The sequence below is a fragment of the Benincasa hispida genome, chromosome 10 (assembly GCF_027475165.1).
Source record: "Benincasa hispida cultivar pf3 chromosome 10, pf3_genome.v1.1, whole genome shotgun sequence".
Taxonomy (NCBI): domain Eukaryota; kingdom Viridiplantae; phylum Streptophyta; class Magnoliopsida; order Cucurbitales; family Cucurbitaceae; genus Benincasa; species Benincasa hispida.
The window spans coordinates 28,965,572-28,992,131 of NC_143487.1; the positions used below are offsets into that span (position 1 = coordinate 28,965,572).

The 26,560-nt window shown below is 37.1% G+C and overlaps 1 protein-coding gene across 1 annotated transcript; it reads right to left on the bottom strand.

Annotated features, from left to right (window-relative positions):
* Positions 1–21,144: 21,144 nt before the first annotated feature.
* LOC150033252 (uncharacterized) lies at positions 21,145–25,790 on the bottom strand. The gene is given in 15 exon segments (XM_090306342.1): positions 21,145–21,626; positions 21,680–21,822; positions 21,824–21,862; positions 21,864–22,031; positions 22,370–22,782; positions 22,784–23,030; positions 23,032–23,572; positions 23,575–23,816; positions 23,818–23,867; positions 23,946–23,993; positions 23,995–24,299; positions 24,355–24,461; positions 24,463–24,561; positions 24,563–24,845; positions 24,848–25,790. Coding segments are annotated over 15 exon segments (3,939 nt in total). The 3' UTR covers positions 21,145–21,315.
* Positions 25,791–26,560: the final 770 nt, after the last annotated feature.

Consider the following 26,560-nt stretch of genomic DNA (forward strand, 5'->3'; position numbering starts at 1 on the left):
CATTGGAAGGGTTGTATGCGTCCATGCGGCTAAAGGAAGGAAAGTTGAAGTGATGCGTTGGAAGGTTGGATGGCACAAGGGTAGGTGAGGATGCGGGAAAGGCATGCGTTGGAAGGGTGGCATGCCGATGCATAGCGCCCAGCCAAGCGCCAAACCCATGCGTCGAGCGCCCATGCCAAGCGCCTCTGCCAAGCACCCAGCCTATATGTCTAGCGCCCTGCCGAGCGGCCATGCGTCGAGCGCCCTACCAAGCGCCCATGCGGCTGAGCGAGTCCTGCGAGCGATGCACAGCGCCTATGCCACACACCCATGCGTCGATGACCAGTGCCTATGCCAAGCGCCATGCGTCGATGCCAAGCGAGCCTTGCAGTGATGCCGAGTGAGCTGTGTGTCGAGGACGAGCAACCATCCTATGCATTGGTGGTGGCTGGCTCTTGCGATGGTTAGGACTTGCGGTGACTAAGTGAGTTGGCTTGCTATGCGTTGAACATCCAAGGGTTGTGGACGCATATGAAAGATGAGCTCACATAGAGGACGTCATAAAACATGTGCCTTCTTGGGAAGAAACCTTAAGCCTTAAGGAATTGAGGTGGTTGCATAAGAGGACATGCAAATTGAAGCCCATGTGTTGGCTATGTAGGAGAAGGACACTTAGATTGCGTTGATAAAAAAATTGTGTTGTTAGTGTGAGGAGGAAACACTTGGACATGCAGCCAAGTAGGAGGTGTCGAATTTGAAGAGTGTTTGGACACCTATAAAAAGAGCCAAGGACTTCTTTTTTAGATCACAATTCAAAAAGACATTAAAAAGAGTGGGAGAGTTGAGTAAACATTGCATTGAGAGCAAAATCCTGGCGTTGATCATAGAACTTCAAAGAGGATGCAGTGGACAGTGAAGTCTGGAAAACAGCAACATGTTGGGACGAGGGGTTCTCCCAATATACTCGTGCGTTTGAAGTGATTTCAAAGCCACCTAAAATCTCTGAAAGTCTAGTTTTCAGGGTAGGTCTGTTGGAGAAAAATCTCTAAAGGATTGGGCTGGAAACTGAGAAGAAGACAGAAGGGTCAAGCTGTCGGTAAGCTTGGGCCAGTCTTGGAGATTTTGTGATTCTGGCCAAACCATGGGAGTTCTGAGCTCCGATTTTAGGGTAAGCTTCTTGAGACATTTTATAATATATTTGTAGAATGAATTATCTCGAAATAAGGCTTAGAACTATGAGTAATCTGAGTTGTAATTCGAATCTGGATTCTAGGGGTGAAAAAGGGAGCCCGAGGTAAATAAGGAACTTCTAGAGTGAAAAGTTCCTAAGCGATCGAGGTGAGTGACTAAAATATTTGACTAAAATGTTTGACTAAAATATTTACAATGTTTTAAAGAAAGCATGTTTTAAAGAAGATTATTCTCATGCCAGCTAGTTTTACAAAGTGATTTCCAAGCAAACCATGAGTTATGTTTTAAATGCATGCATGTGTGGGAAGTTAGTGAAAAGCTATTTATATGTGTTAAATATACCCAGCATGCGTTAGTATCTTTAAAGCCATGTTTTTTATATGTGTTATTTACATGCTTTAAAGAGAAAGTCATTTATGACTAGTTTTACTTAAAACCCGATATCGAAGGACATTTGAGAAGGTATCCGCCCAACTAGATACCGAAGGACATTTGAGAAGGTATCTAACCAACTTGGTACTGAAGGACGTTTGAGAAGGTACCAAATCAACTTGATACCGAAGGACATTTCAGAAGGTATCCTAGCAGCTCGATACTAAAGCACATTTGAGAAAGTATCTGAGCAGAAGTACCTAAGATATGACGGTACTTAGCATGGCCACGTGCACATAGGTAGATAGAGTCAGATATTGAGCAAAAGGGTTCTCTCTTGACTAGCAGTTTGTGTTGGGATTATTTTTAACCACAGCAGGGTTATTCTCAACTGAGAAACGGTTTTACTGTTTCAGGATTTAAACAGCTTTATATGTTTTATGCTTGGAAAATGTTTATACTGCAGTACAAGGTACTGTAGAAGCTTAATATTTCAGTTTAAACTCTTTATTGACGAGTAGAAACCCAAAGTTGAACCAATCTTCTTTCAAAGCTGAACTTGGAGCACATTTTGACAAGTAGAAACCCAAAGTTTGTCCTTTTCAGTCACTTTTTTTACCCTTTGTGCCAAAGTTCGTCCACATAGGTACACAATTCCATTCTAGGGTTCATAAGTACCTTCTGAACAAAACTTTTTCCACATTTTGACTTGAAGCACATTTCGAAAAGTAGAAACCTGAAGTTCGTCATTTTTGGAATCTTTCTTGACGGTTTGATCCCAAGTTCATCAATATAGGTATTAAACTTCTGTGCAGAGTTTATAAGTAACTTTTAAACAAAACTTCGACTAAATTTGGACTAAGAGCAAATTTTGACACGTAGAAACCTAAAGTTGTCCTTTCCGAACTCTTTATCGACCTTTTCTTTCAAAGTTTGTCTACAAAAGTAAAAAAAAAAACCCTCTTCAGAAATCATAAGTATCTTTGAACCAAACTTCTTCAAGATTTGGACTTGAAGCACATTTCGACAAGTAGAAACCCAAAGTTAGTCCTTTTCAGACTCTTTCTTGACATTCTGAGCCAACGTTCATCCTTTCTAGTCTCTTTCTTTACCCTTTGTGCCAAAGTTTGTCCACGTATATACAAAATTGTCTTTCCAGGGTTCATAAGTACCATTTGAACCAAACTTCATCAAATTTTTAGTCCTAGCAAACTTCCACTTGAAGAAATCCAATGTTCGTCCTTTTCGGACTCCTTCTCGACCTTTTGTACCTAAGTTCGTCCACAATGGTACAAAACTACTTTCCAAGGTTCATAAGTGTTTTTTGAACCAAACTTTTTCCAAATCTTGACTTGGAGCACATTTCGACAAGTAGAAACCCAAAGTTCGTCCTTTTTAGTCACTTTCTTTACCCTTTGTGCCAAAGTTCGTCCACATAGGTACACAATTTCTTTCTAAGGTTCATAAGTACCTTTTGAACAAAAACTTTGTCCAAATTTTGACTTGGAGCACATTTCAAAAAGTAGATACCTGAAGTTCGTCATTTTTCAACTCTTTCTTGACGTTTTGGTCTGAAGTTCATATATAGGTATTAAACTTTTGTTTAGAGTTAATAAGTAAATTTTAAATCAAACTTCGACCAAATTTTGACTTAGTGCACATTTTGACACGTAGAAACTCAAAGTTTGTCCTTTTCGGACTCTTTCTTGACCTTTTCTGTCTAAGTTCGTCCACAAAGATACAAAAACCGCTCTCCAGAGTTCATAAGTATCTTTTGAACCAAACTTCTTCCAAATTTGGACTTAAAGCACATTTAGACAAGTAGAAACCCAAAGTTCGTCCTTTTCAGACTCTTTCTTGACATTTAGTGCCAACGTTCATCCTTTCTATTCTCTTTCTTTACCCTTTGTGACAAAGTTCGTCTACGGAGGTAAAAATTGTCTTTCCAGGGTTCATAAGTACCTTTTGAACCAAACTTCGTCCAAATTTTTAGTCATAGCAAACTTCCACTTGTAGAAATCCAATGTTCGTCCTTTTCAGACTCTTTCTCGACCTTTTGTGCCTAAGTTCGTCCACAATGGTACAAAACTACTTTCCAGGGTTCATAAGTGTCTTTTAAACCAAACTTCTTCCAAATCTGGACTTGGGGCACATTTCGACAAGTAGAATCCCAAAGTTCGTCCTTTTCATCATTCTTTACCCTTTGTGCCAAAGTTCATCCACATAGATACAAAATTTATTTCTAGAGTTCATAAATACCTTTTAATAAAACTTTGTCCAAATTATGACTTGGAACACATCTCGAAAAGTAGAAACCTGAAGTTTGTCATTTTTGGACTCTTTCTTGACATTTTGGTTCATCAATATAGGTATTAAACTTCTGTCCAGAGTTCATAAGTAAGTTTTAAACAAAACATCAACCAAATTTGGACTGAGAGCACATTTTGACACGTAGAAACCCAAAGTTCGCCCTTTTCGGACTCTTTCTCGACCTTTTGTGTCAAAGTTCGTCCACAAAGGTACAAAAACCCCTCTCCAGAGTTCATGAGTATCTTTTGAACCAAACTTCTTCCAAATTTGGACTTGAAGACCATTTCTACAAGTAGAAACCCAAAGTTCGTCCTTTTTAGACTATTTCTTGACATTTTGTGCCAACGTTCATCCTTTCTAGTCTCTTTCTTTACCCTTTATGCCAAAGTTCATCCACGTAGGTATAAAATTGTCTTTCCAGGGTTCATAAGTACCTTTTGAACCAAACTTCGTCAAAATTTTTAGTTATAGAAAACTTCCACTTGTGGAAATCCAATGTTCGTCCTTTTCAGACTCCTTCTCGACCTTTTGTGCCTATGTTCGTCCACCTAGTACAAAACTACTTTCCAGGGTTCATAAGTACTTTGAACAAAACTTCTTTCAAATTAGGACTTGGAGTACATTTCAATAAGTAGAAACCCAAAGATCGTCCTTTTCAGTCACTTTCTTTATCCTTTGTGCCAAAGTTCGTCCACATAGGTACAAAATTCCTTTATATGGTTCATAAGTACCTTTTGAACAAAACTTTGTCCAAATTTTGACTTGGAGCACATTTCAAAAAGTAGAAACTTGGAGTTCGTCATTTTTGGACTCTTTCTTGATGTTTTTGTCCCAAGTTCATCAATATAGGTATTAAACTTCTATCCAGAGTTCATAAGTAACTTTTAAACCAAACCTCGACCAAATTTGGAATGAGAGCACATTTTGACACGTAGAAACCCAAAGTTCATTCTTTCCGGACTCTTTCTCGACCTTTTGTGTCAAAGTTCGTCGAAAAAGGTACATAAACCCCTCTTCAGAGTTCATAAGTATCTTTTGAACTAAACTTCTTCCAAATTTGGACTTGAAACACATTTCGACAAGTAGAAACCCAAAATTCGTCCTTTTCAGACTCTTTCTTGACATTTTGTGCCAACGTTCATCCTTTCTATTCTCTTTCTTTACCCTTTGTGACAAAGTTCGTCCACGTAGGTACAAAATTGTATTTCCAGGGTTCATAAGTACCTTTCGAATAAAACTTCGTCCAAATTTTTAGTCATAGCATACTTCCACTCGTAGAAATCCAAAGTTCATCTTTTTCGGACTCTTTCTCGACCTTTTGTTACTAAGTCCGTCCACACTGGTACAAAAGTACTTTCCATGGTTCATAAGTGTCTTTTGAACTAAACTTCTTCCAAATCTGGACTTAGAGCACATTTCGACAAGTAGAAACCCAAAGTTCGTCCTTTTCAGTCACAATCTTTACCCTTTGTGAAAAAGTTCGTCCACATAGGTACAAAATTCCTTTCTAGGGTTCATAAGTACCTTTTGAACAAAACTTTGTCCAAATTTTGACTTGGAGCACATTTCGAAAAAATAGAAACCTGAAGTTCGTCATTTTTGGGCTCTTTCTTGACGTTTTGGTCCCAAGTTCATCAATATAGGTATTAAACTTCTATGATGAGTTTATAAGTAACTTTTAAACAAAACTTTGACCAAATTTGGATTGAGAGCAAATTTTGACACGTAGAAACCCAAGGTTGTCCTTTCCGGACACTTTCTCGACCTTCTGTGTCAAAGTTCATCCACAAAGGTACAAAACCCCTCTCCAAAGTTCATGAGTATCTTTCGAACCAATTTTCTTCAAGATTTGGACTTGAAGCACATTTCGACAAGTAGAAACCCAAAGTTCGTCCTTTTCAGACTCTTTCTTGACATTTTGTGCCAACATTCATCCTTTCTAGTCTCTTTCTTTATCCTTTGTGCCAAAGTTCATCCACGTAGGTACAAAATTGTCTTTCTAGGGTTCATAAGTACCTTTCGAACCAAACTTTGTCCAAATTTTTAGTCATAGCAAACTTCCACTGGTAGAAATCCAAAGTTCGTCCTTTTCGGACTCATTCTCGACCTTTTGTGTCTAAGTTCGTCCACAATGGTACAAAACCACTTTTCGAGGTTCATAAGTACCTTTTGAACCAAACTTCGTCCAAATTTGGACTGATAGCCCATTTTGACACGTAGAAACCCAAAGTTCGTCCTTTCCGAACTCTTTCTCAACCTTTTGTGTCAAAGTTCGTCCACAAAGGTACAAAAACCTCTCTCCAAAGTTCATAAGTATCTTTTTAACTAAACTTCTTCCAGATTTGGACTTGAAGCACATTTCGACAAGTAGAAACCCAAAGTTCGTCCTTTTCAGACTCTTTCTTGTCATTTTGTGCCAACGTTCATCCTTTCTAGTCTCGCCAAAGTTCGTCCACGTAGGTACAAAATTGTCTTTCCAAGGTTCATAAGTACCTTTTGAACCAAACTTCATCCAAATTTTTCGTCAGACTTCCACTTATAGAAATCCAAAGTTCATCCTTTTCGGACTCTTTCTCGGATTTTTGTGCCTAAGTTCGTCCACACTGGTATAAAACTCCTTTCCAAAATTCAAATTCCAAAATTGTCTTTCCAGGATTCATACAATTTTTTACTTGGAGAACATTTCGGCAAGTAGAAATCAAAAGTTCGTCGCTTTCTGACTCTTTCTTACTTTTTGTGACAAAGTTCGTCCACACAAGTACAAAACTCCTTTCCTATGTTCATAAGTACTTTTTGGGCCAGAGTTCGTCAAAATTTGAATTTGGAGCACATTTCGATAAGTAGAAACCAAAAGTTCATCTTTTTCGGACACTGTCTTGACCGTTTGTGCCATAGTTCATGCTCACAGGTAGAAAACTCCTTTCCATGGTTCATAAGTACATTTTCGGACAGAGATCGTCGAAATTTGGAATAGGAGCACATTTTGATAAGTAGAAACCCATAGTTCGTTTTTTTCAGACACTGTCTTGACCTTTTGTGCCAAACTTCTTCCACACAGGTACAAAACTCGTTTCCATGATTATATGTACCTTTTGGACCAAACTTCGTTCAAATTTGGACTTGGACCACATTTCTCAAACTTGAAACCCAAAGTTTGTTCTTCTCGGACTCTCTTTTGACCTTTTGTGCCAAAGATGGTCCACAAAGGTACAAAACTTCTTTCCAGGATTCATAAGTACCTTGTGAACCATACTTCATCCAAATTTGGAATTTGAGCACATTTTGACAAGTGGGAACCCAAAGTTCGTCCTTTTCGGACTCGCTGACCTTTTATTTCTAAGTTCGTCCACAAAGGTTTAAAACTCCTTTCTAGGGTTCATAAGTGCCTTTTCATCCAAACTTCGTCCAATTTTTGACTTGGAGAACATTTCGACAAGTAGAAACCAAAAGTTTGTTGCTTTCGAACTCTTTCTTACCTTTTGTGCCAAAGTTCGTCCAAACAAGTACACAACTCCTTTCCTAGGTCATAAGTACCTTTTGGGCAAAGTTCGTCGAAATTTGGATTTAAAGCATATTTCGATAAGTAGAAACCAATAGTTCGTCCTTTTCAGACACTGTCTTGACCGTTTGTGCCATAGTTCGTGCACATAGGTAGAAAACTCCTTTCCATGGTTCGTAAGTACCTTTTCAGACAGAGATCGTCGAAATTTGGAATAGGAGCAAATTTCGATAAGTAGAAACCCAAAGTTCGTTTTTTTCGGACACTATCTTAACCTTTTGTGCCAAACTTCTTCCACACAGGTACAAAACTCATTTCCAAGATTATATGTATCTTTTGGAACAAACTTCGTTCAAATTTGGACTTGGACCACATTTTGCCAACTTCCAAAGTTCATTCTTCTCGGACTCTCTTTTGACCTTTTGTCCCAAAGATGACAAAGGTATAAAACTTCTTTCCAGGATTCATAAGTACCTTGTGAACCATACTTCGTCCAAATTTGGAATTTGAGTACATTTCGAAAAGTGGGAACCCAAAGTTCTTTTGGACTCGCTCTTGACCTTTTATTCCAAAGTTAGTTCATAAAGATACAAAACTTCTTTCTAGGGTTCATAAGTGCCTTTTCAACCAAACTTCATCCAAATTTTTACTTGGAGAACATTTCGATAAGTAAAAACCCAAAGTTCGTCGCTTTCGAACTCTTGGTTGACCCTTTGTGCCAAAGTTCTTCCACACAAGTACAAAACTCCTTTCCTAGGTTCATAAGTATCTTTTGGGCCAAAGTTCGTCGAAATTTGGACTTGGAGCACATTTTGATAGGTAGAAACCAAAAGTTCGTCCTTTTCAGACACTGTCTTGACCGTTTCTGCCAGAGTTCATGCACATAGGTAGAAAACTCCTTTCCAGGGTTCATAAGTACCTTTTAGGGCGGAGATCATCGAAATTTGGACTAGGAGCACATTTCGATAAGTAGAAACCTAAAGTTCGTCCTTTTCGGACACTATCTTGACCTTTTGTGCCAAAGTGTTTCAGAAACACCGTATGAATTATGGCAATGATTCAAAACGAGTTTACGTCATTTCCGTATCTAGGGTTGTCCAGCACATGTGTTGGTATAGAATCCTAAAAAATTGGAGACACGTTTGAAATTATGCCTTTTTGTAGGATACCCCAAAGAAACAAAAGGAGGATTGTCTTATGATCCCCAATAAGATAAAGTATTTGTATCGACAAACACTACGTTATTGGAAGAGGATAATATTAAGAATTATCTACCTCGCAGTAAACTAATATTGCAAGAACTGACTAAAGATACTACAGAAAGATCGACAAGAGTTGTTGAACAAGCTGGTCCATCGACAACTGTTGTTGTCCCGTCACGTTCATCCCAAAAGTTGGGGATGCCTCAACGTAGTGGGAGGGTTATTCAACAACCTGAATGCTATATGGGTTTAAACTCAAAACATCATACAGGATGATGGTTTAGAGGATCCATTAATCTTTAAGAAGGCAATGGAAGATGTTGACAGGGAATAGTGGAAAAAATCTGTCTTTTCGAGTAATATATCTGGCGCGTACTTCAGCTGATAAAAGCCATGGATGATGAAATTGAGTCTATGTACTTCAACTCTGTCTGGGAACTTGTAGATCAACCACATGCGGTTACACCTAAAGGTTGCAAATGGATCTACAAAAGAAAACAAGACCAAACTGGCAAGGTACAAACATATAAAGCCAGACTCGTGGCAAAAGATTTTACCCAAAGAAAATGAGTTGATTATGAAGAAACTTTTTCTCCTGTTACCATGATAAAATCAATAAGAATACTTCTTTCCATTGTCACATATTATGACTATGAGATATGGCAAATGGATGTCAAGACAGCTTTTTTGAATGGCTATCTTGATGAAAGTATTTTTATGTCTCAACCAGAAGGGTTCATCGAAAAAGGACAGGAACAAAAAGTATGTAAGCTTAATCGATCCATTTATTGATTGAAACAAGCGTCCAGATCCTGGAATATAAGATTTGACACTGCGATCAAATCTTATGACTTTGAACAAAATGTTGACAAACCTTGTGTGTACAAGAAGATAGTCAACATAACTGTAGCATTCTTAGTTCTTTATGTTGATGATAGCTTGCTCATTGGGAATGAGACAAGTTTTCTTGCTGACGTAAAGAGATGGTTAGCAACACAGTTCCAAATGAAAGATTTCGTATGTTCTAGGAATACAAATCTTTCAGAACCGAAAGAATAGAACATTGGCACTATCTCAGGCATCTTATATTGACAAGATGTTGTCAAGATATAATATGCAAAATTCCAAGAAAGATATGTTACCTTTTAGACATGGAATTCATTTGTCGAGGAACAGTGTCCTAAGACACTTCAAGATGTTGAGGAGATGAATCGAATTCCATATGCATCTGCAGTTAGGAGTTTGATGTACGCTATGTTGTTTACACGCCCTGACACTTTACAGTTGGAATCATCAGCAGGTTCCAATCCAATCCAGGACACAGTCAATGGACTCTGTCAAAAACATCCTCAAGTATCTAAGCAGAATGAGGGACTATATGCTTGTGTATGGACCTAAGGATTTGATCCTTACAGGATACTCTGATTCTAATTTTCAGACTGACGTAGATTCCAAGAAATTTACTTCAGGATCAGTTTTCACTCTTAACGGAGGAGCTATAGTTTGGAGAAGCATTAAGCAAAGTCGTATTGTTGACTCCACAATGGAAGCGGATACGTGGCTGCATGTAAAGCTACTAAAGAAGCAGTATGGCTACGCAAATTCTTGGTTGATTTGGAAGTAGTTCCAGATATGCACCTGCCTATCACACTGTATTGTGACAATAGTGGTGTTGTTGCCAACTCAAAAGAACCCAGGAGTTACAAACATGGAAAACACATTGAAAGAAAGTACCATCTCATCCAGTAGATAGTGTACAGAGAAGATGTGATTGTCACAAATATTGCCTCTGAAGACAAACCTTGCTGATCCATTTACAAAGGTCCTCTCGGCTAAAGTGTTTAAGAGTCACCTACTTGGACTAGGACTTCGAGTAGTGTAATCTAGGGCAAGTGGGAGAATATCAATGGTATTAGAGATGCTCTAGTTATTGTATTTTCCCTTTATGTTTCTGAACATTATATTGTATATATTTGTTCTCACTGGAGTTTTAGTCCAAGTGGGAGATTGTTGGAAATGTCCTAGAACTCGCAGTTCGTGTTAAATATTCTATTTATCAATAATAATAAATTGTTGATTTTGCATTCTATTATGAAAATGCAATAAACATATCCATGACTGTAGTTTGAATACTGTAACTTTATTTAGTGACATAAACAGGATTAAGTTAACAGTATATAGCCTAAATGATCTAATAAGTATATGGATGAAATTGGGTATCTCATCCTAGTAATACTATTGGATGCGAACCACTTTCTAGTTGTTACAAGAAGTTGTAAAGATCGTTCATGTTGAGACATGTGAGTGGGGGCATCCTATGCAATGAGTTTGCATATAGAATGGACCACGAAAATAGTCACTTTTCTTTATAACGACTGTTTACTGTTAAAATTGACTATTTCATTTATTAAATAACCTAGGTTAACTTGATCTTAATCTTGAGTTAGCTATGAACTCTTGTTTGTTTGGGATTATCCTTTGATCTGCAAACGGTGAGAGTAGTCCAACAGCACTGCTCAATAAGCCTCCCATTTTGAAGATAAGACCGGATGAATAGCTGGGAACATAGCCCTGCAAGATGGAATTCACTCCTACCCGATTTAGGGTTGGCAGATAGGTTGTTCTCTTAAGTATTGATTCTAAGTCTTGAACAATCGGGGCCCCGCCTTCTCATGATAGAGAAAGGACATGATTCATAGGTGTTTTGAATCATAATTATTCATTAAAGGGTCAGTGAGAACTTAAGGAACAAGATGTATTCACAGGGGTAAAACAGTTATCTTGATCCAATTGTGATTATGAACAACCTATGAAGGATCGACTTACTGATTATGGTTATATAATGTGGACATAATATATCTACAATGAAGGGAGTTCCACTATGGACTATAGTGGAGTGATCCATTAGTTAACAAATGGGGGTTGGATCGGTCTAATGAATTTAGCCGATTAATCTAGGATCGTTGGAGCCCATGATCGTAGGTCTGCGAGGTCCCCCTACTAGCTCGTAAATGGATAAGCTTTAGAGTAGCTTGAGAAATTAATTTGAAACGTTCAAATTAAAATTAAACGGAATAGGAGAATATATATTTAAATATGATTTTAATATATGAAGATGGATTTGTGCAAAAATTAATGATTTTCTGATGATTTGAGATTTGATGGCCTGACTCATTTGGTTTTTGCAGATGATTTGATGATTTTCTGTGTAGTTGAGAGAGATTCCTTGGAGTTTGTGAGGCAGGTCCTGGTGGGTTTTGCAGGGTTGTCTGGGTTAGTTGCAAATGTTGGGAAGATTTCCATGTTTGTTGCAATGTGGAGCCTGGTGAGGCGAAGGAACTAATTGCATTTATCTAGGATTCTTTCTTGGTTCGTTGCCTGTTAGGTATCTGGGGTTACCGTTATTGGTTGGTTGGTTGAGGGCTGTGGATTATGCACCTTTAATACAGAGGATTACAGCTCGTATTAGAAGCTAGGCGGCATGATCCCTCTCTTTTGCTGGAAGGTTGCAGCTTGCTAGGTCTGTTTTACAGTTCTTTCAAGTGTTTTGGTGTAGCATCTTTGTGTTGCCTGCGTGTGTAACTCATGAGGTTGATCGTCTGTTACGTAGTTATTTATGAAAGGGAAGTACGGTGAGTCGAGGTGGCGGGTGGTGTGGGCTGAGGTGTGCTTGCCATTGGGAGGGGGGTTGGGCGTGAAACATGTGGCTTCATGGAATCAAGCTGCTATTATGAAGCTGCTCTGGCTTCTCTTAATTAAATCGAGTTCATTATGGGTGGCGTGGGTGGAGGCGTATGTTTTGCGTGGGCAGTCTTTATGGGTTGTTCGGAGTGAGGTTGGGAGGTCTTGATGCTTGAGAGCTATCTTGCATTGTAGAGATAGATTCAAGCATCTGGTTCATTTGATGGTAGGCAATGGACAATCTTGTTTTGTTTAGTGGGATCTTTGGTTGCCGGGGGGTGCAATTTTAGATTCATATGGGTCTACGGTGGTTTATAATGTAGGAAGTAGTTTTGAGGCACGGTTGTTGGAGTTCTTAGATAGTGAGGGAGGTTGGAGGTGGCCTACAGTGTCTTGGGAGTTGCTTGAGATCTGGGGTCTTATTCAAGTAGTGGAGCCTAGGGTGAGGGGGGAGGATTATTGGGTTTGGGAGTCGAGAGTGCTAGTGGGCGATTTTCTATCGGTAGTACATGGGAGAGTTTGCGTCCTTGTCGTCCTAGGGTGTCTTGCACTAGTGTTTTGTGGGTGGAGGGTGGTATTCCACACCACTCCTTCTATGAGTGGTTAGCTGTAAGGGACAGGTTGGGTACGTAGGATTTGTTGAGAAGTTGGGGTGTATTGTCAGAGGGGGTGTCTTCTGTGTGAGGAAGGTATAGAGTCTCGGGATCATTTATTTTTTGAGTGTGGGTTTAAGAGAGAGGTGTGGTCGGGTGAGTTGCATCAAGTGGGTTCGTCGCATCGGGTGGCAGGTTGGGATGTAAAGTTGAGTTAGTTGTGCCGAGTGGGGTCGGATAAGGGGGTGCGTAGTAAGTTGTTCTGTGTATTCTGGTATGCTTCCATCTACTACATCTGGCAGGAGCATAATTGACGGCTGCATGGAGGTCGTCTGAGGTCGGTCTCTGTTTTGTTTCACTTTATGGTCTATAAGGTTCGTGCTCGAGCTGCTTCCTGGGGGGTTGATCTACTTGGTTTTATCTAGCGTGTTTACGGATGCTTTTCTTCTTTCTGAACTTGTTATTGCTCTTTGTTTTGTTGTTGTCCCTAGTTATGGGGTTTTGATTTCTCTTCTCTGGCTTTCTCCCCGGTGTTTTGAAGGTTTTTTTACGTTTATGTTTGGTTCGCTCAGGTTTTTTTCTTGTTAGCTTTCTTTGTGTTTTGTTGCCCTGTCTTTGCTTATGCTTTGTTGTTTTGATGTCTTGATCTCGGGCTGTGGGATCCTCCTTGTTGTTGTATAATAATATCATCTATTCTAAAAAAAAATTAATTTAATATTTAATATTAAATTAATTAGAATTATTTAAATAACTATTTATTCATTTTATATAAAATTAATAATGTTTTCATTTTTAAAATCAAAATTGAATTTTGAAATCGGTTTTGATATTAGAAAAATTGGAAAGTTGAAATTCATGCACAAAATGGAAAATTTTCCATTACCTATCTTCTTCATGCTCACACAAACCCCATTTTCCTCATCTTCATTTACTCCAAGCATGAGCTACAAGTCATGCAGTATTCTTCTTTGCATGTTCACTTCCAATAAATAAAGAAGATTGGAGTGATTTTGAGGCATGCACTCCATTAGAAATTTTAGAGAAAATTTCGATTTGAAGAAGAGTTCTTCGAGTGTGCTGGTGCAGTGAGCTTCTCTCTAGTTTTCTGTTGCTTCAAGTTGTTCTTGAGTCCCAAAACTCATTCTAAAGCTCCAAGATGTTAGTGGGGAAGATCTTTAGGTGGTTCACGGTGATCTTTCGAGGAGACAACTGCTGTTCATCAAGATCTTGAAGAATTCTACAAAGGTATGACTACAAACTGATAAGCGCCCGCGATGCTTGTTGGATGCAAAGCTAGAGGTCCTTCTAGGATCCTTGCAAACACTCACAAAGAAAGCTACTTAGATTGAACTTAGAATCTATGATGGTCACTCATAGATCCTAAGACAACTCACTCCAGAATTAGCTTGATAAAGACTAATCCAATGAATTGATTTAAATATCAAATCTAAAGCCAGATTTGAAAGAAAAAGACAATACCAAAGGGGTTAAATAAGCACAAGCTTTTTACTATCAATAATCTGAATTTTGAAGAACATTACAAGCCATTTTATAGGCCAAATGGTCGTGGATAGACCAAGAAACTCAAAAATCATTCAAATACAATTAATTGCAAATTGTAGAAAATAACACCTAGAAATTTGAAACTTAATTGCATACTAAATTATAAGTCAAAATGCAAAACTAGGACTGTAGAAAGTCTTCAAATTGCCTTAAATATCTTCTCTAGAAGGCGGTAAAGTAGATATACACATTTGACAAGGTTTGACATCACATTTCCCCATGCACTTGACAGCATTTTCTTCACAAAATCTGCACACTTTTTTTGACCACTGTGTCATCTTCCAAACTATAGGACTTTTTCCATGCCATCTTCATGTCATTCTCTTCTTGACTCATCGAACTAACATTATATAAAACTTTGGTCTCTAAATTATTTGTCGGTTCTTGTGAATTTGCTGGTTTTTGAAGATGTAGTGTGAATGCCTCTTGAATCTTCTTTGTCTTGCTTCTTGGTCCCGTGCCATCTTCATGCCATTCAAGAGTTGCTTGTGAAGGAAGCTCATGGAGGAGGATTAATGGGGCATTTTGGGGAATTTAAAATATATAACATGTTGGCTGAACATTTTTATTGCTTGAAAATGAGAAATGGTGTGAATAAAGTGTGCAAACAATGTTTCAAATGTAAGGAGGCTAAGTCTAAGACACAACCACATGATCTTTACACACCTTTAGATATTTCTAGTGAACCTTGGGTTGACATTAGCATGGATTTTATTTTAGGAATACCAAAGACTAGGAGACATTATGATAGCACTTTTGTGGTAGTTGATAGGTTTAGTAAAATGGCACATTTCATACCATGTAATAAAACAGATGATGCCACTAACATAGCTAATCTTTTCTTTAGGGAAGTGGTTAGATTGCATGGAATTCCTAATACCATTGTTAGTGATAGAGAAACAAAATTTTTAAGTCATTTTTGGAAAGTTTTGTGGGGTAAATTGGGAACTAAGCTTTTGTTTTCACCAACTTATCACCCACAAACCGATGGGCAAATTGAAGTGGTTAATAGAACATTGGGAACTTTGCTTAGGTCATTAATGTCTAAAAATCTCAAGTCTTGGGAGGATACTCTACCTTTTGTAGAGTTTGCTTACAATAGAGCAATACATAGCACCACTCATTGTTCACCTTTTGAGGTTGTGTATGGCTTTAATTCATTAACTCCTTTAGCTTTCTTTATGAGTGTTTGTACGGATTCTAGAAGGACCTCTAGCTTTGTATCCAACAAGCATCATGGGCGCTTATCAGTTCCTAACTTCAAGATTTCGAACTCTCCACAATCTAATTGATCAAATTAGATTGAAATTTCTAATACATGCATTCTAAACACAAGATAAAAAGAAAAAACATAAAGCTTGAGAGAATTTACTCTAATGAAATTTCATTCAAATTCAAAGTGTTATTCTAAATGTGGAGATTATAGCCCTATTTAAACTAATTGAATAGACACCATGAAAGGATGCAACCTTTCACCTATATTGGCTACATTCATCTAATACCCTTTCAACTAATCTAATAAATGTAAATTTATAACATTATTTAAATACATCGGATGTTAATAATGTAAATGAATCTGAATTTTTAGATTCATGATGGCTTTTGGATGATCAAATGACTCTTGAAGCTTCAATGGTTGCAACTCTTCATCATTGGCTGGAAACTTATCTTCAAGAAAACATTTAATCCTTCTAGAAGTCTTTTAACTCTATCTCATCATTGGTTTTTAGGGCATAATGATTGTCTCATGATTAGATTGACTTGGAAAGCTCTCCCATTGATTTTCAGCATGAGCTTCAATTGAGCTGAATTAAGCTTGTTGAGCTTCATTTTTCTCTTGTAAAACTTCATGTTCTTCTATGATGGTCAGCTTCTTATCACCAAGTCTCAAGTGCCAAAGATGGGCATTTGGAGAAATTTTCCTTTTCTTATTTTGACTCTCAACTGTTGTAAACATCTCTATGTTCAAAAAGGTTTTTACCTCAGTCGGTTTTAATATGTACAAGTTATTTTTAAGTTTTGCAGAACAAAGTTTGATATCTTTCAAAGTAATGAACACTTCATTATTTCCAAAAGAAACTTTGTAATTTTGTTCCAGTAAACATGAGACAAATATTAAATTCCTTTTCATAGAAGGAAATAAACAATTTCAAGAAAAATGTGTCTATCTTCTATAAATAATTTCATATCTCCTATTACTTTAGCTAAAACAACCTTCCCGATCCCTACTTAAAGGTTACTTCGCCTTCTATAAATTATCTCCAGGAACTTGTTTCCTGAGAGAAAATACAGATATGATTAACGGCACCTGAATCTATTATCCAGGTCTTTTTATCGTTTTCCACTAAGCATGTTTCAATGACAAATAAATCGTATTCGCTCTGTTATTCGATTTTCGCATTCTCATCTATATAGTTCAAAACTTTAGATGAATTGGGAGATAGAGGACATTCCTCTGTTAAAACTTGTTTTGAATCATCTTTTGCTAGTAATTTGCATGTTATTATCATTAACTAATATAGAAGCGAGTATTCTAGAAGAATTCAACATGCTGAAATTTTAAACAAATTTTTATTATTGAATTGCAACTAAATCCAAATCAAGTTTTAGAAAACAGTAATAATGTATCCATAAACATTATTTATTTGCAACGATACAATAGTGATTCAGAATAAGTGCTACCAAGGGGTAGTCAAATACTCCTTCACTAAAGCAAGACATTCTCGACTAAATACTATCTCCAGAATAATTCTTACTCCTATAGTCATTTAGTTACCGTTTTTTGTCAGAAATTACTAACACTTAGTAATTCTGTAAGTGTAACCCTCCATTTTCAGACTTCAGAGGCCGGCCCCAACGATGCTACCGAATTGGAGAGTCAAGGTCAGGAATGGACCTAAGAAATCCTATCAATTTCTGGAGTTTAAGTTGTTCTGAATCTTATGTTACAACTCTCTAAGGCGATAGCCATCGTTAATCACCTAGCAAGGGCCATTAGCTAACCAGCAGGCACAACATAGGAATCTCACGGTCCAAACCAACGGAAGAGACCGCAGTACATATTATCACATATCCTTTACTCGCTTCCTATGAACTACTTCCCCCATTCACCTTGATCTTGACCCATACAAATACTTTCTGAATGGAGGTCACTCACAGGGTGACACGAAGTGTCGTATGAATCTCATGGTGTGAATTTTCTAGGGACGTGAGAGTTGAAATCAATATATCACATATTTGATTTTACAATGAACAACTTCTTCTTATTCACCTTGATATTGACTCATGCAAACATTTTTCGAATGGAGGTCACTCCCAAGGTGACACAAGTGTCGCATGAACCTCATGGTGTGAACTCTTAAGGGATGTGAGAATTAAAATTAAAACATTGTATATTTGATTTTACTATGAACAACTTTCCCTATTCACCTAGATATTGATTCATGCAAACTCTTTCCGAATGGAGGTCACACCCAGAGTGACACGAAACAAAGCATGAATCTCGATATGAACTCTTGGGGACGCGAGAGCTAAAAATAACATATCGTATATGTTATTAATCTCCCACTGAAGCGTTCTAACAACATATCATATACGTTATTAAATTCCCGCTGAAGCGTTCTAATAACATATCATATATGTTATTAAACTTCCACTGAAGTGTTCTACTAATTTGTTTGGGTATATTTATATTTAGGTTTATTTGGCTAATTAAATAACCCTAAGTCTAAGTGGTTTATCTAAGTATAACACTTAAAAATAGATTTTAACCTACGATGTCTAGGTGATACACCATTTTATTACTTCACATCGCTCACATACGGTTATAAAACTGATTAACAATGCTCAATTATTCGGCCATAATCCCCATGTAGAAGGTGTTCCACATACCATCAACTTAAAAACCTTCAGCCTTAGATAGGATTATATACCGGTTGAGTTTGTAATCGTGTTTTATAACGACCTATTTTAACTATTAAAACAAGTGTTTAACCTACGTGAGCATGCAACTTATCTTCGTTATGGATGTTAATGTCTAATTTAATTTTATAACAACTTATAATAATAGACATGCTTTACATCCATAACTTTCAACAAATGCATTCAACATTTAATATAACACTTATATTAAACAAAAGAAACCCTAAACATGCATACTATATATTACTCTTTATAACATATATCCAATACATGTAACATGTTTCCTATGGTGGGATTTTAAATCTACATGGCATACAATATGCACAAACATGTTTCCATTTAAATATAACATATATCACATGCATAAATATTTAAACAACACTGATATAGTTCAACTTTGGCATACTAAGCAAGCAATAATAATTAAATTATTACACAAATAGCACAAAAACAACACCAAATCCGATCTGGATCGTCTGACCTGACCCGAATCAGACTTGAACTGCCTAAATCGGACCTGCAAAATCCAATTGAAGCTTAATCGAACCAAATGGGGCTAAACTGGACCAGGAGAGAACCAAACCGGTCGAATTGAAATTCACTCGTGCGAACGCGCTCATTGCTGGGCTGGGATGAGCAGCGTCACGATACTGCATCCCAGCATTGCAATGCTTCGGGGTCCCTGATGAACAGCGTCGTGACGCTCTATGAACAGCGTCGCGACGCTGTAAGGGCTAGCTGAACTTCCAATTTCTACAGCTGACGATGCTCGCTTCTATTCTCAAATTACAACCTAATTTTGAATCTATTGACTCCAAATAAATTACAAACTCTAGAGTACACACATAAACTCATCAATCAAGAGTTAATTACAAATTTAACTTAGGAATTAAAGAGAAATCTAATGCCAAAGTTGATTATAACACCATAACAATCCCAAAACATGCATTCATAATTTTTCACCCACCATACTCAAATTAACGTTAATTGAATGCTTAAATCATGCTCTAATGCCGATTGATAGGATGTACAAACAAGCAATAGAAGCAATCAGAATCAATAAACACTCTAATTACATTTAATTTGAGTTTTATAAGCATGCAAAACATGATTTTCAAGAGAGGGTTTCATGGAATATATACCTTTGAAGAATTCCTCCAAATCCAAGCTGCTTCTCACAATTTCTGAGCTCCAAGCCTTCAATGAACCACCAAACGATCTTCTCTACTATTCTCAACCTTGAATTTGAGTGGTGGAACTAAAAAATGAAGTGAATTTGTGAAGGGAGTGGAGTGGGTTTTGGTCGGAAGAAGAACTCTTGTGCAGAAACTAACTTCCACTTAAGCACTAGGAGTGGGAGCATGTGATGATGGATTTCTGTTTGGATTGCCTAGGATGCTCTCAGGATATGATGGCATTTTGGTGATAGTCGATAGACTGACCAAGACGGCCAAGTTTGTACCAGTAAAAGTTACTTTTACGCTAGACCGTCTAGCTAAGATTTATGTAAACAAAATAGTCAGCCAGTATGGAGTCCCAGTGTTGATAGTGTCAAATCGAGACCCGAGGTTTACTTCGAAGTTCTGGCCTAGTCTGCAGAAGGCTATAGGTATTAAGTAACATTTTAGTACGGCTTTTCATCCGCAGATGGATGGACAGCCAGAGAGAACAATTCAAACATTAGAAGATATGTTAAGAGCTAGTGTGTTGCAGTTCAAAGGTAGTTGGGATACACAGTTGTCATTGATTGAATTTTCGTACAATAACAGTTATCATTCAAGCATCGGAATGGCTCCATATGAAGTGTTGTACGGTAGGCCTTGCAGGACCCCTGTGTGTTGGAACGAAGTTGGAAAACGAAGTTATTGGGTCCAGAGTTAGTTCAGTAGACCTCTAAAAATGTAAAGCTTATTAGTGATAACTTAAAAGTCGCTCGAGATAGATAGGAAAGTTGTGCTGATAAGCGAAGAAGAGAACTAGAATTCAAGGTCGGAGATCAGGTATTCCTTCGATTATCTCCATGGAAAGGAATTCTCAGGTTTGGAAGAAAAGGAAAGTTAAGTCCTCGATATATAGAACCCTATGAGGTTATAGAACGGGTTAGACCAGCAGCATATCGGCTACAGTTACCTTCAGAACTAGCTCATATTCATGACATATTCTACGTATAGATGTTGAAGAAGTGTGTGTCTGATTCTACGCATGTATTAAGAAAACAACCAATTTAGCTCAAAGACAATTTGTCATACAAAGAGGAACCGATTGAGATTCTAGACAAAAAGGAACGGGTACTCAAGAACTAGACGATACCTCTAGTGAAAGTGTTATGGAACATCATGGCATTGAGAAGGCAACCTGGGAGCCTAAGGAGCAAGTAAAGCAAAGATATCCTCAACTTTTCAGTTGATGTTCAGGTAAATTTCGAGGACGAAATTTCTTTTAGGGGGGAGGAATTTGATAAGCGCCGCGATGCTTGTTGGATGCAAAGCTAGAGATCCTTCTAGGATCCTTGCAAACACTCACAAAGAAAGCTACTTAGATCGAACTTAGAATCTATGATGGTCACTCTTAGATCCTAAGACAACTCACTCTAGAATTAGCTTGATCAAGACTAGTCCAATGAATTGATTTAAATATCAAATCTAAAGAAAGATTTGAAAGAAAAAGGCAACACCAAAGGGTTGAACAAGCACAAGCTTTTTACTATCGATAATCTGAGTTTTGTAGAACATTACAAGCCATTTTATAGGCCAAATGGTCGTGGATAGACCAAGAAACTCAAAAGTCATTCAAATACAATTAATTGCAAATTGTAGAAAATAACACCTAGAAACTTGAAACTTAATTGCATACTAAATTATTAGTCAAAATGCAAAAATAGAAATGTAGAAAGTCTTCAAATTGCCTTAAATATCTCCTCTAGAAGGTGGCAAAGTAGATATGCATGTTTGACAAGGTTTGATATCACATTTTCCCATGCAGTGCACACTTTACAACATTTTCTTCACAAAATCTGCACACTTTTCTTTACCACAGTGTCATCTTCCAAACTATAGGATTTTTTCCATGCCATCTTCATGCCATTATCTTCTTGACTCATCGAATTAACATTATATAAAAATTTTCTCTCAAAATTATTTGTCGGTTCTTGTGAATTTGCTAGTTTTTGAAGATGTAGTGTGAATGCCTCTTGAATCTTCTTTGCCTTGCTTCTTGTAATTGGTCTTTTAGGTACATGCAATGGTTCAATGGTTGAATTCACATCATCCCCCCTTTCTTTAAAAGGATTTGTTCTCAAATCAAGGTCTTCATTCCCTAGGTCAAAAGGAGTCAAATCAGCCACATTGAAAGTAGAACTTACATTGTACTCACCTCAAAGATCCAATTTGTAGGGGCATTATCATTGATCCGCTCTATCACTTGAAATGGACCATCTTCTCTTGGTTGAAGTTTAGACATCCTTTGATCTGGAAATCTTTCCTTTTGCAGATGAACCCAAACACAATCGTGGTTCAAAAATCCTTTTCTTTCTCCCTTGGTTCTTGCTTTTGATTCTTCTTTTCAATCCTTTCTTTGACTTCTTTATGCAATTTTTTTATGTATTCTGCTCTTGAAACAGCTGCATCACTAGTAAACATATTAGGTGGTAAGGATGACAAATCTAATGGAGTTAATGGCTTAAAGCCATACACAACCTCAAAAAGTGAACAATGAGTGGTGCTATGTATTGCTCTATTGTAAACAAACTCTACAAAAGGTAGAGTATCCTCCCAAGACTTGAGATTTTTAGACATCAATGACCTAAGCAAAGTTCCGTTCTATTAACCACCTCAGTATGCCCATCAGTTTGTGGGTGACAAGTTGTTGAAAACAAAAGCTTAGTTCCCAATTTACCTCACAAAACTTTCCAAAAATGACCTAAAAATTTTGCATCTTTATCACTAACAATGGTCTTAGGAATTCCATGCAATCTAACCACTTCCCTAAAGAAAAGATTGGCTATGTTAGTCGCATCATCTGTTTTATTACATGGTATGAAATGTGTCATTTTACTAAACCTATCAACTACCACAAAAATACTATCATGATGTCTCCTAGTCTTTGGTAGTCCTAAATCAAAATCCATGCTAATGTCAACCCAAGGTTCACTAGAAACATCTAAAAGTGTGTAAAGACCATGTGGTTGTGTCTTAGACTTAACCTCCTTACATTTGAAACATTGTTTGCACACTTTATTCACATTCTTTCTCATTTTCAACCAATAAAAATGCTCAGCCAACATGTTATATGTTTTATGTTCCCCAAAATGCCCCATTAATCCTCCCCCATGAGCTTCCTTCACAAGCAACTCTCGAATGAAACACTTAGGAATACAAAGTTTTCCTTTCCTAAAAAACATTTCATCAAACGCAATATAATCATGCATATTTTCCCTTCTAAACATTGAATAACACATCATGAAATTAAGATGTCTCTATTTTGTACAAATCAATCATGTGTTTAAAACTAAGAATTTTTGCACTAAGGGAAGAAAACAATGCATACCTTCTTGATAATGCATCAGCCACCACATTATCCTTACCTTTCTTGTAATGAATGACATATGGAAATGTCTCAATGAACTCTACCCATTTAGCATGTCTCCTGTTCAACTTTGTTTGGCTTTTGAGGTGCTTCAAGTTTTCATGATCCGTGTGGATGACAAATTCTTTTGGCAACTTGCAAAGCCCTTACAAGTGCATGTAATTCCTTATCATATGTGAGGTAGCTAAGTTGTGCTCCATTTAGCTTCTCACTAAAGAATATGATTGGCCTCTTTTCTTGCATCAAAACAGCTCCAATCCCTATCCCACTTGCATCACATTCAATTTCAAAAGATTGGTCAAAGTTAGGTAAAGCAAGACAAGGTGCATTAGTCAATTTATCTTTCAATTCATTGAATGCATTTTCTTGCTTTTCTTTCCATTCAAATTTCACATTCTTTTTAATAAGTTCATTCAATGGTGAGGCTATGTTACTAAAATCCTTAATAAACCTTCTATAAAAACTAGCCAAACCATGAAAATATCTCATCTCAGTTGCATTGGTGGGTGTTGGCCACTCTCGAATAGCCTTGACCTTTTCTTCATCAACTTTCACCACATCCTTTCCAACAATGAATCCTAAGAAATTGACTTGGTCTAGACAAAAACTACACTTTTTGAAATTGGCATAAAGCTTTTCTTCTCTAAATTTAAGCAAAATTGTCTTAACATGCAATTATGTTCATTCAAGTTTTTAGAGTAAACAAGAATATCATCACAGTATACCACAACAAATTTTTCAATGTATTCTCTCAAAACATGACTCATTAGCCTCATAAAAGTACTTGGTATATTGGTAAGACCAAATGGCATAACAAGCCACTCATAAAGACCAAATTTTGTTTTGAAAGTCGTTTTCCACTCATCTCCCACATGCATTCGAATTTGATGGTAACCACTTTTAAGATCAATTTTTGAAAACAATTTTGTTGATGGCTCGACAATCAACACACATCCTCCATGTTCCATCTTTCTTGGGTACTAAAATGACTAGAAGCGAACAAGGACTCATGCTTTCTCGAACATAACCTTTATCCATGAGTTCTTCTACTTGCCTTTGGATTTCCTTGGCCTCGATTGGATTGGTCCTGTAGGCTGTCCATATTTGGAAGTGTTGCCCCGGGTATGAAGTCAATTTTGTGCTCAATTCCTCTTAAAGGAGGTAGACCCATAGGTGCATCTTCATGTGGAAACATGTCATTAAATTCCTGCAAAAGAGATTTAAATGCGCTAGGCAAACCATCATTAGAGTTAGGTTCAGTTACTAAACACATTCCTTTGCACATAAATATAAAGTTTGGTGCTTCAAATGAAAACATATTCCTCTCTTCCCCCTTTCTCATAACCAAACTCACACTCTTTCTTTTTTTCCTCAAAATCACTCTTTTTTCTCTCTTGGTTTTCACTTACCTTTTGCCCCTCACTTTTCTCCTTTTTTTCGCTCTTCTCCTTTAACTTACTTTCTTCTCTCCTATCTTCATCCTCATATTCTTTTCTTTTCTTTTCTAGTTTCACTTGATCGCATTGTACTTCATATGGAGATAATGGAAGCAATAAACTTCTTCCCATTCAAAGTAAATGTGTACTTGTTCAACAAACCATCATATATGATTTCTCTATAATATTGCCAAGGTCGGCCCAATAACATATCACCTGCATGCATAGGTTACATCGCAAAGAACCTCATCCTTATATCTTCCCAAAGTAAAAGAAATAAGAACTTGGGAGTTTACCTTCAATTCTCCTTTGTTTGTTAACCATTGAAGTTTATATGGTTTTGGATGTGGACGAGTAATGAGCTGCAGTCTTTTTACAAGAAAACTACTTACTACATTTGTGCAACTTCCACTATCAATCACCAAGTTACATGGGATTCCTTCAATCAAGCACCTTGTGTGAAATAAGTTCTCCCTTTGATCTTCAACTTTCTCCTCCTTGATCTGCATTGTACTCTTCTTGCAACTAAGGATATAGAGTTACCTTCTTCAATGTACTCATCATCAAAGGCTTCGAATTCTTCCTTAAGTTGGCCACCTTGTTCATCACATTCATCTTCCAAATCAATAATTCCATTTCTTATGACCATGACTTTTTTATTGACACAATCTTTGCTCATGTGCCCAAATCCTTTGCACTTCCAACATTGAATGGAACTAGATTTCTCTCTTTCCTCTTTTGAAGCTTCATTCTTTTTAGTATAGGTTCTCCCGGCTTCCACTCTTTTAGGAGCTACAAACTTCCCTTTTGCTTCACCCTTATTCACAAAACCATCCTTGTTCCAAACATTAGAATTTGAAAAGGTATTAGCTTTAGAATTATACCTCTTAGAATGTTCCTTTTCTTCTCTCAATTGTTTTTCAATTTTGATTGCATAATGATACCTATCTTCCAAGTATAGTTGTGGATATCTATCAATGATATGAGCAATTTCTCGATTTAAACCTCCAAGGAATCTAGACATGGTGTCTTCTTCTTCTTCTCGAATATTTGCTCTTTCTATCAAAGTTTCCATCTCTTGATAATATTTAGGTACACTTTTTGTTCCCTGCCTCAAAACTTGCAATTTAATTCTCAAATCTCTTTCATAATGTTTTGGAACATACCTCTTTCTCATGGCTTCTTTAAGTTCTTCCCAAGTTTCAATGGGATTGTCCTCTTTTCTTCTTCTCTCGGATTTGAAATGTTGATACCAATTTTCCACATGGTTAGTGAATTCGGCAATGGCAAGTCCCATCTTCTTATTCTCACTGAATGTGTTGCAATCAAACACATGTTCTATCTTCATTTCCCATTCCAAGTATGCCTCCACATCCGACGTTCCACAAAATGGTGGAATTTTGAGATTGACTCCACTATCTCTATCTTCATGGATTCTTTCTCCTCGTCGAAGGTGCATATTATTTCTTCCTCTTCCTCCAATTTTTCTTTCTTGTTCACTAAGTCAATTACTCCCTCGGCTTCTTAAGGCTCTTTGTTGTTGTGCTCTTCTTTCTTGCCTATCTTCCTCATCATTTCCATCATGCCTTGAATGGCTTGAATAATAGCAATATTAGTATCTTGTACTTGTGGTACTCTTTCACCTGTGACATTTTAAAGTTAGTAATAAAAGGACCTCACCACACTTCTCACCAATTTCACTCAAGAGCACTCGTGTTTATCACTCAAGGGTAGGCTTTTGGTACTAGGTCAAAGATGTAAGGGTTGGCTTATATTTTTGGTGCAATCTCACTAAAAGTTTGATAAAAAACCAATTCAAAATGATCAACTCTCACAAACTAAGACTAGAGTAACTAAACTTAGGTAAAAATAAAACAAATCTGGATTTTTTTTTCTTTCAAATGAATGACAAGAAACTTTCATGTGCTTTGGATCTTTGATTTCTTTTCTTCTTTTTTTTTTTTGTTTTCTTTTCTTTTTTTTTGCTACTTTTTTTTTCCTTTCTGACTTTTTTTTTTCTTTAAGATCCAAGCTGATTTGAATAAGTTTTGAAGACAAGTTGTAGTATGTCTTGTTACAAGATGTAAGCAATTGCTATGGAAAAAAAAAGAAAAAAATAAATTGAAACAAAGTAAAGATAACACCTCTAAAGTCGGCCAAGAACGATGAACAAATGCTTTGATACCAAATGATAAGCGCCCGCGATGCTTGTTGGATGCAAAGCTAGAG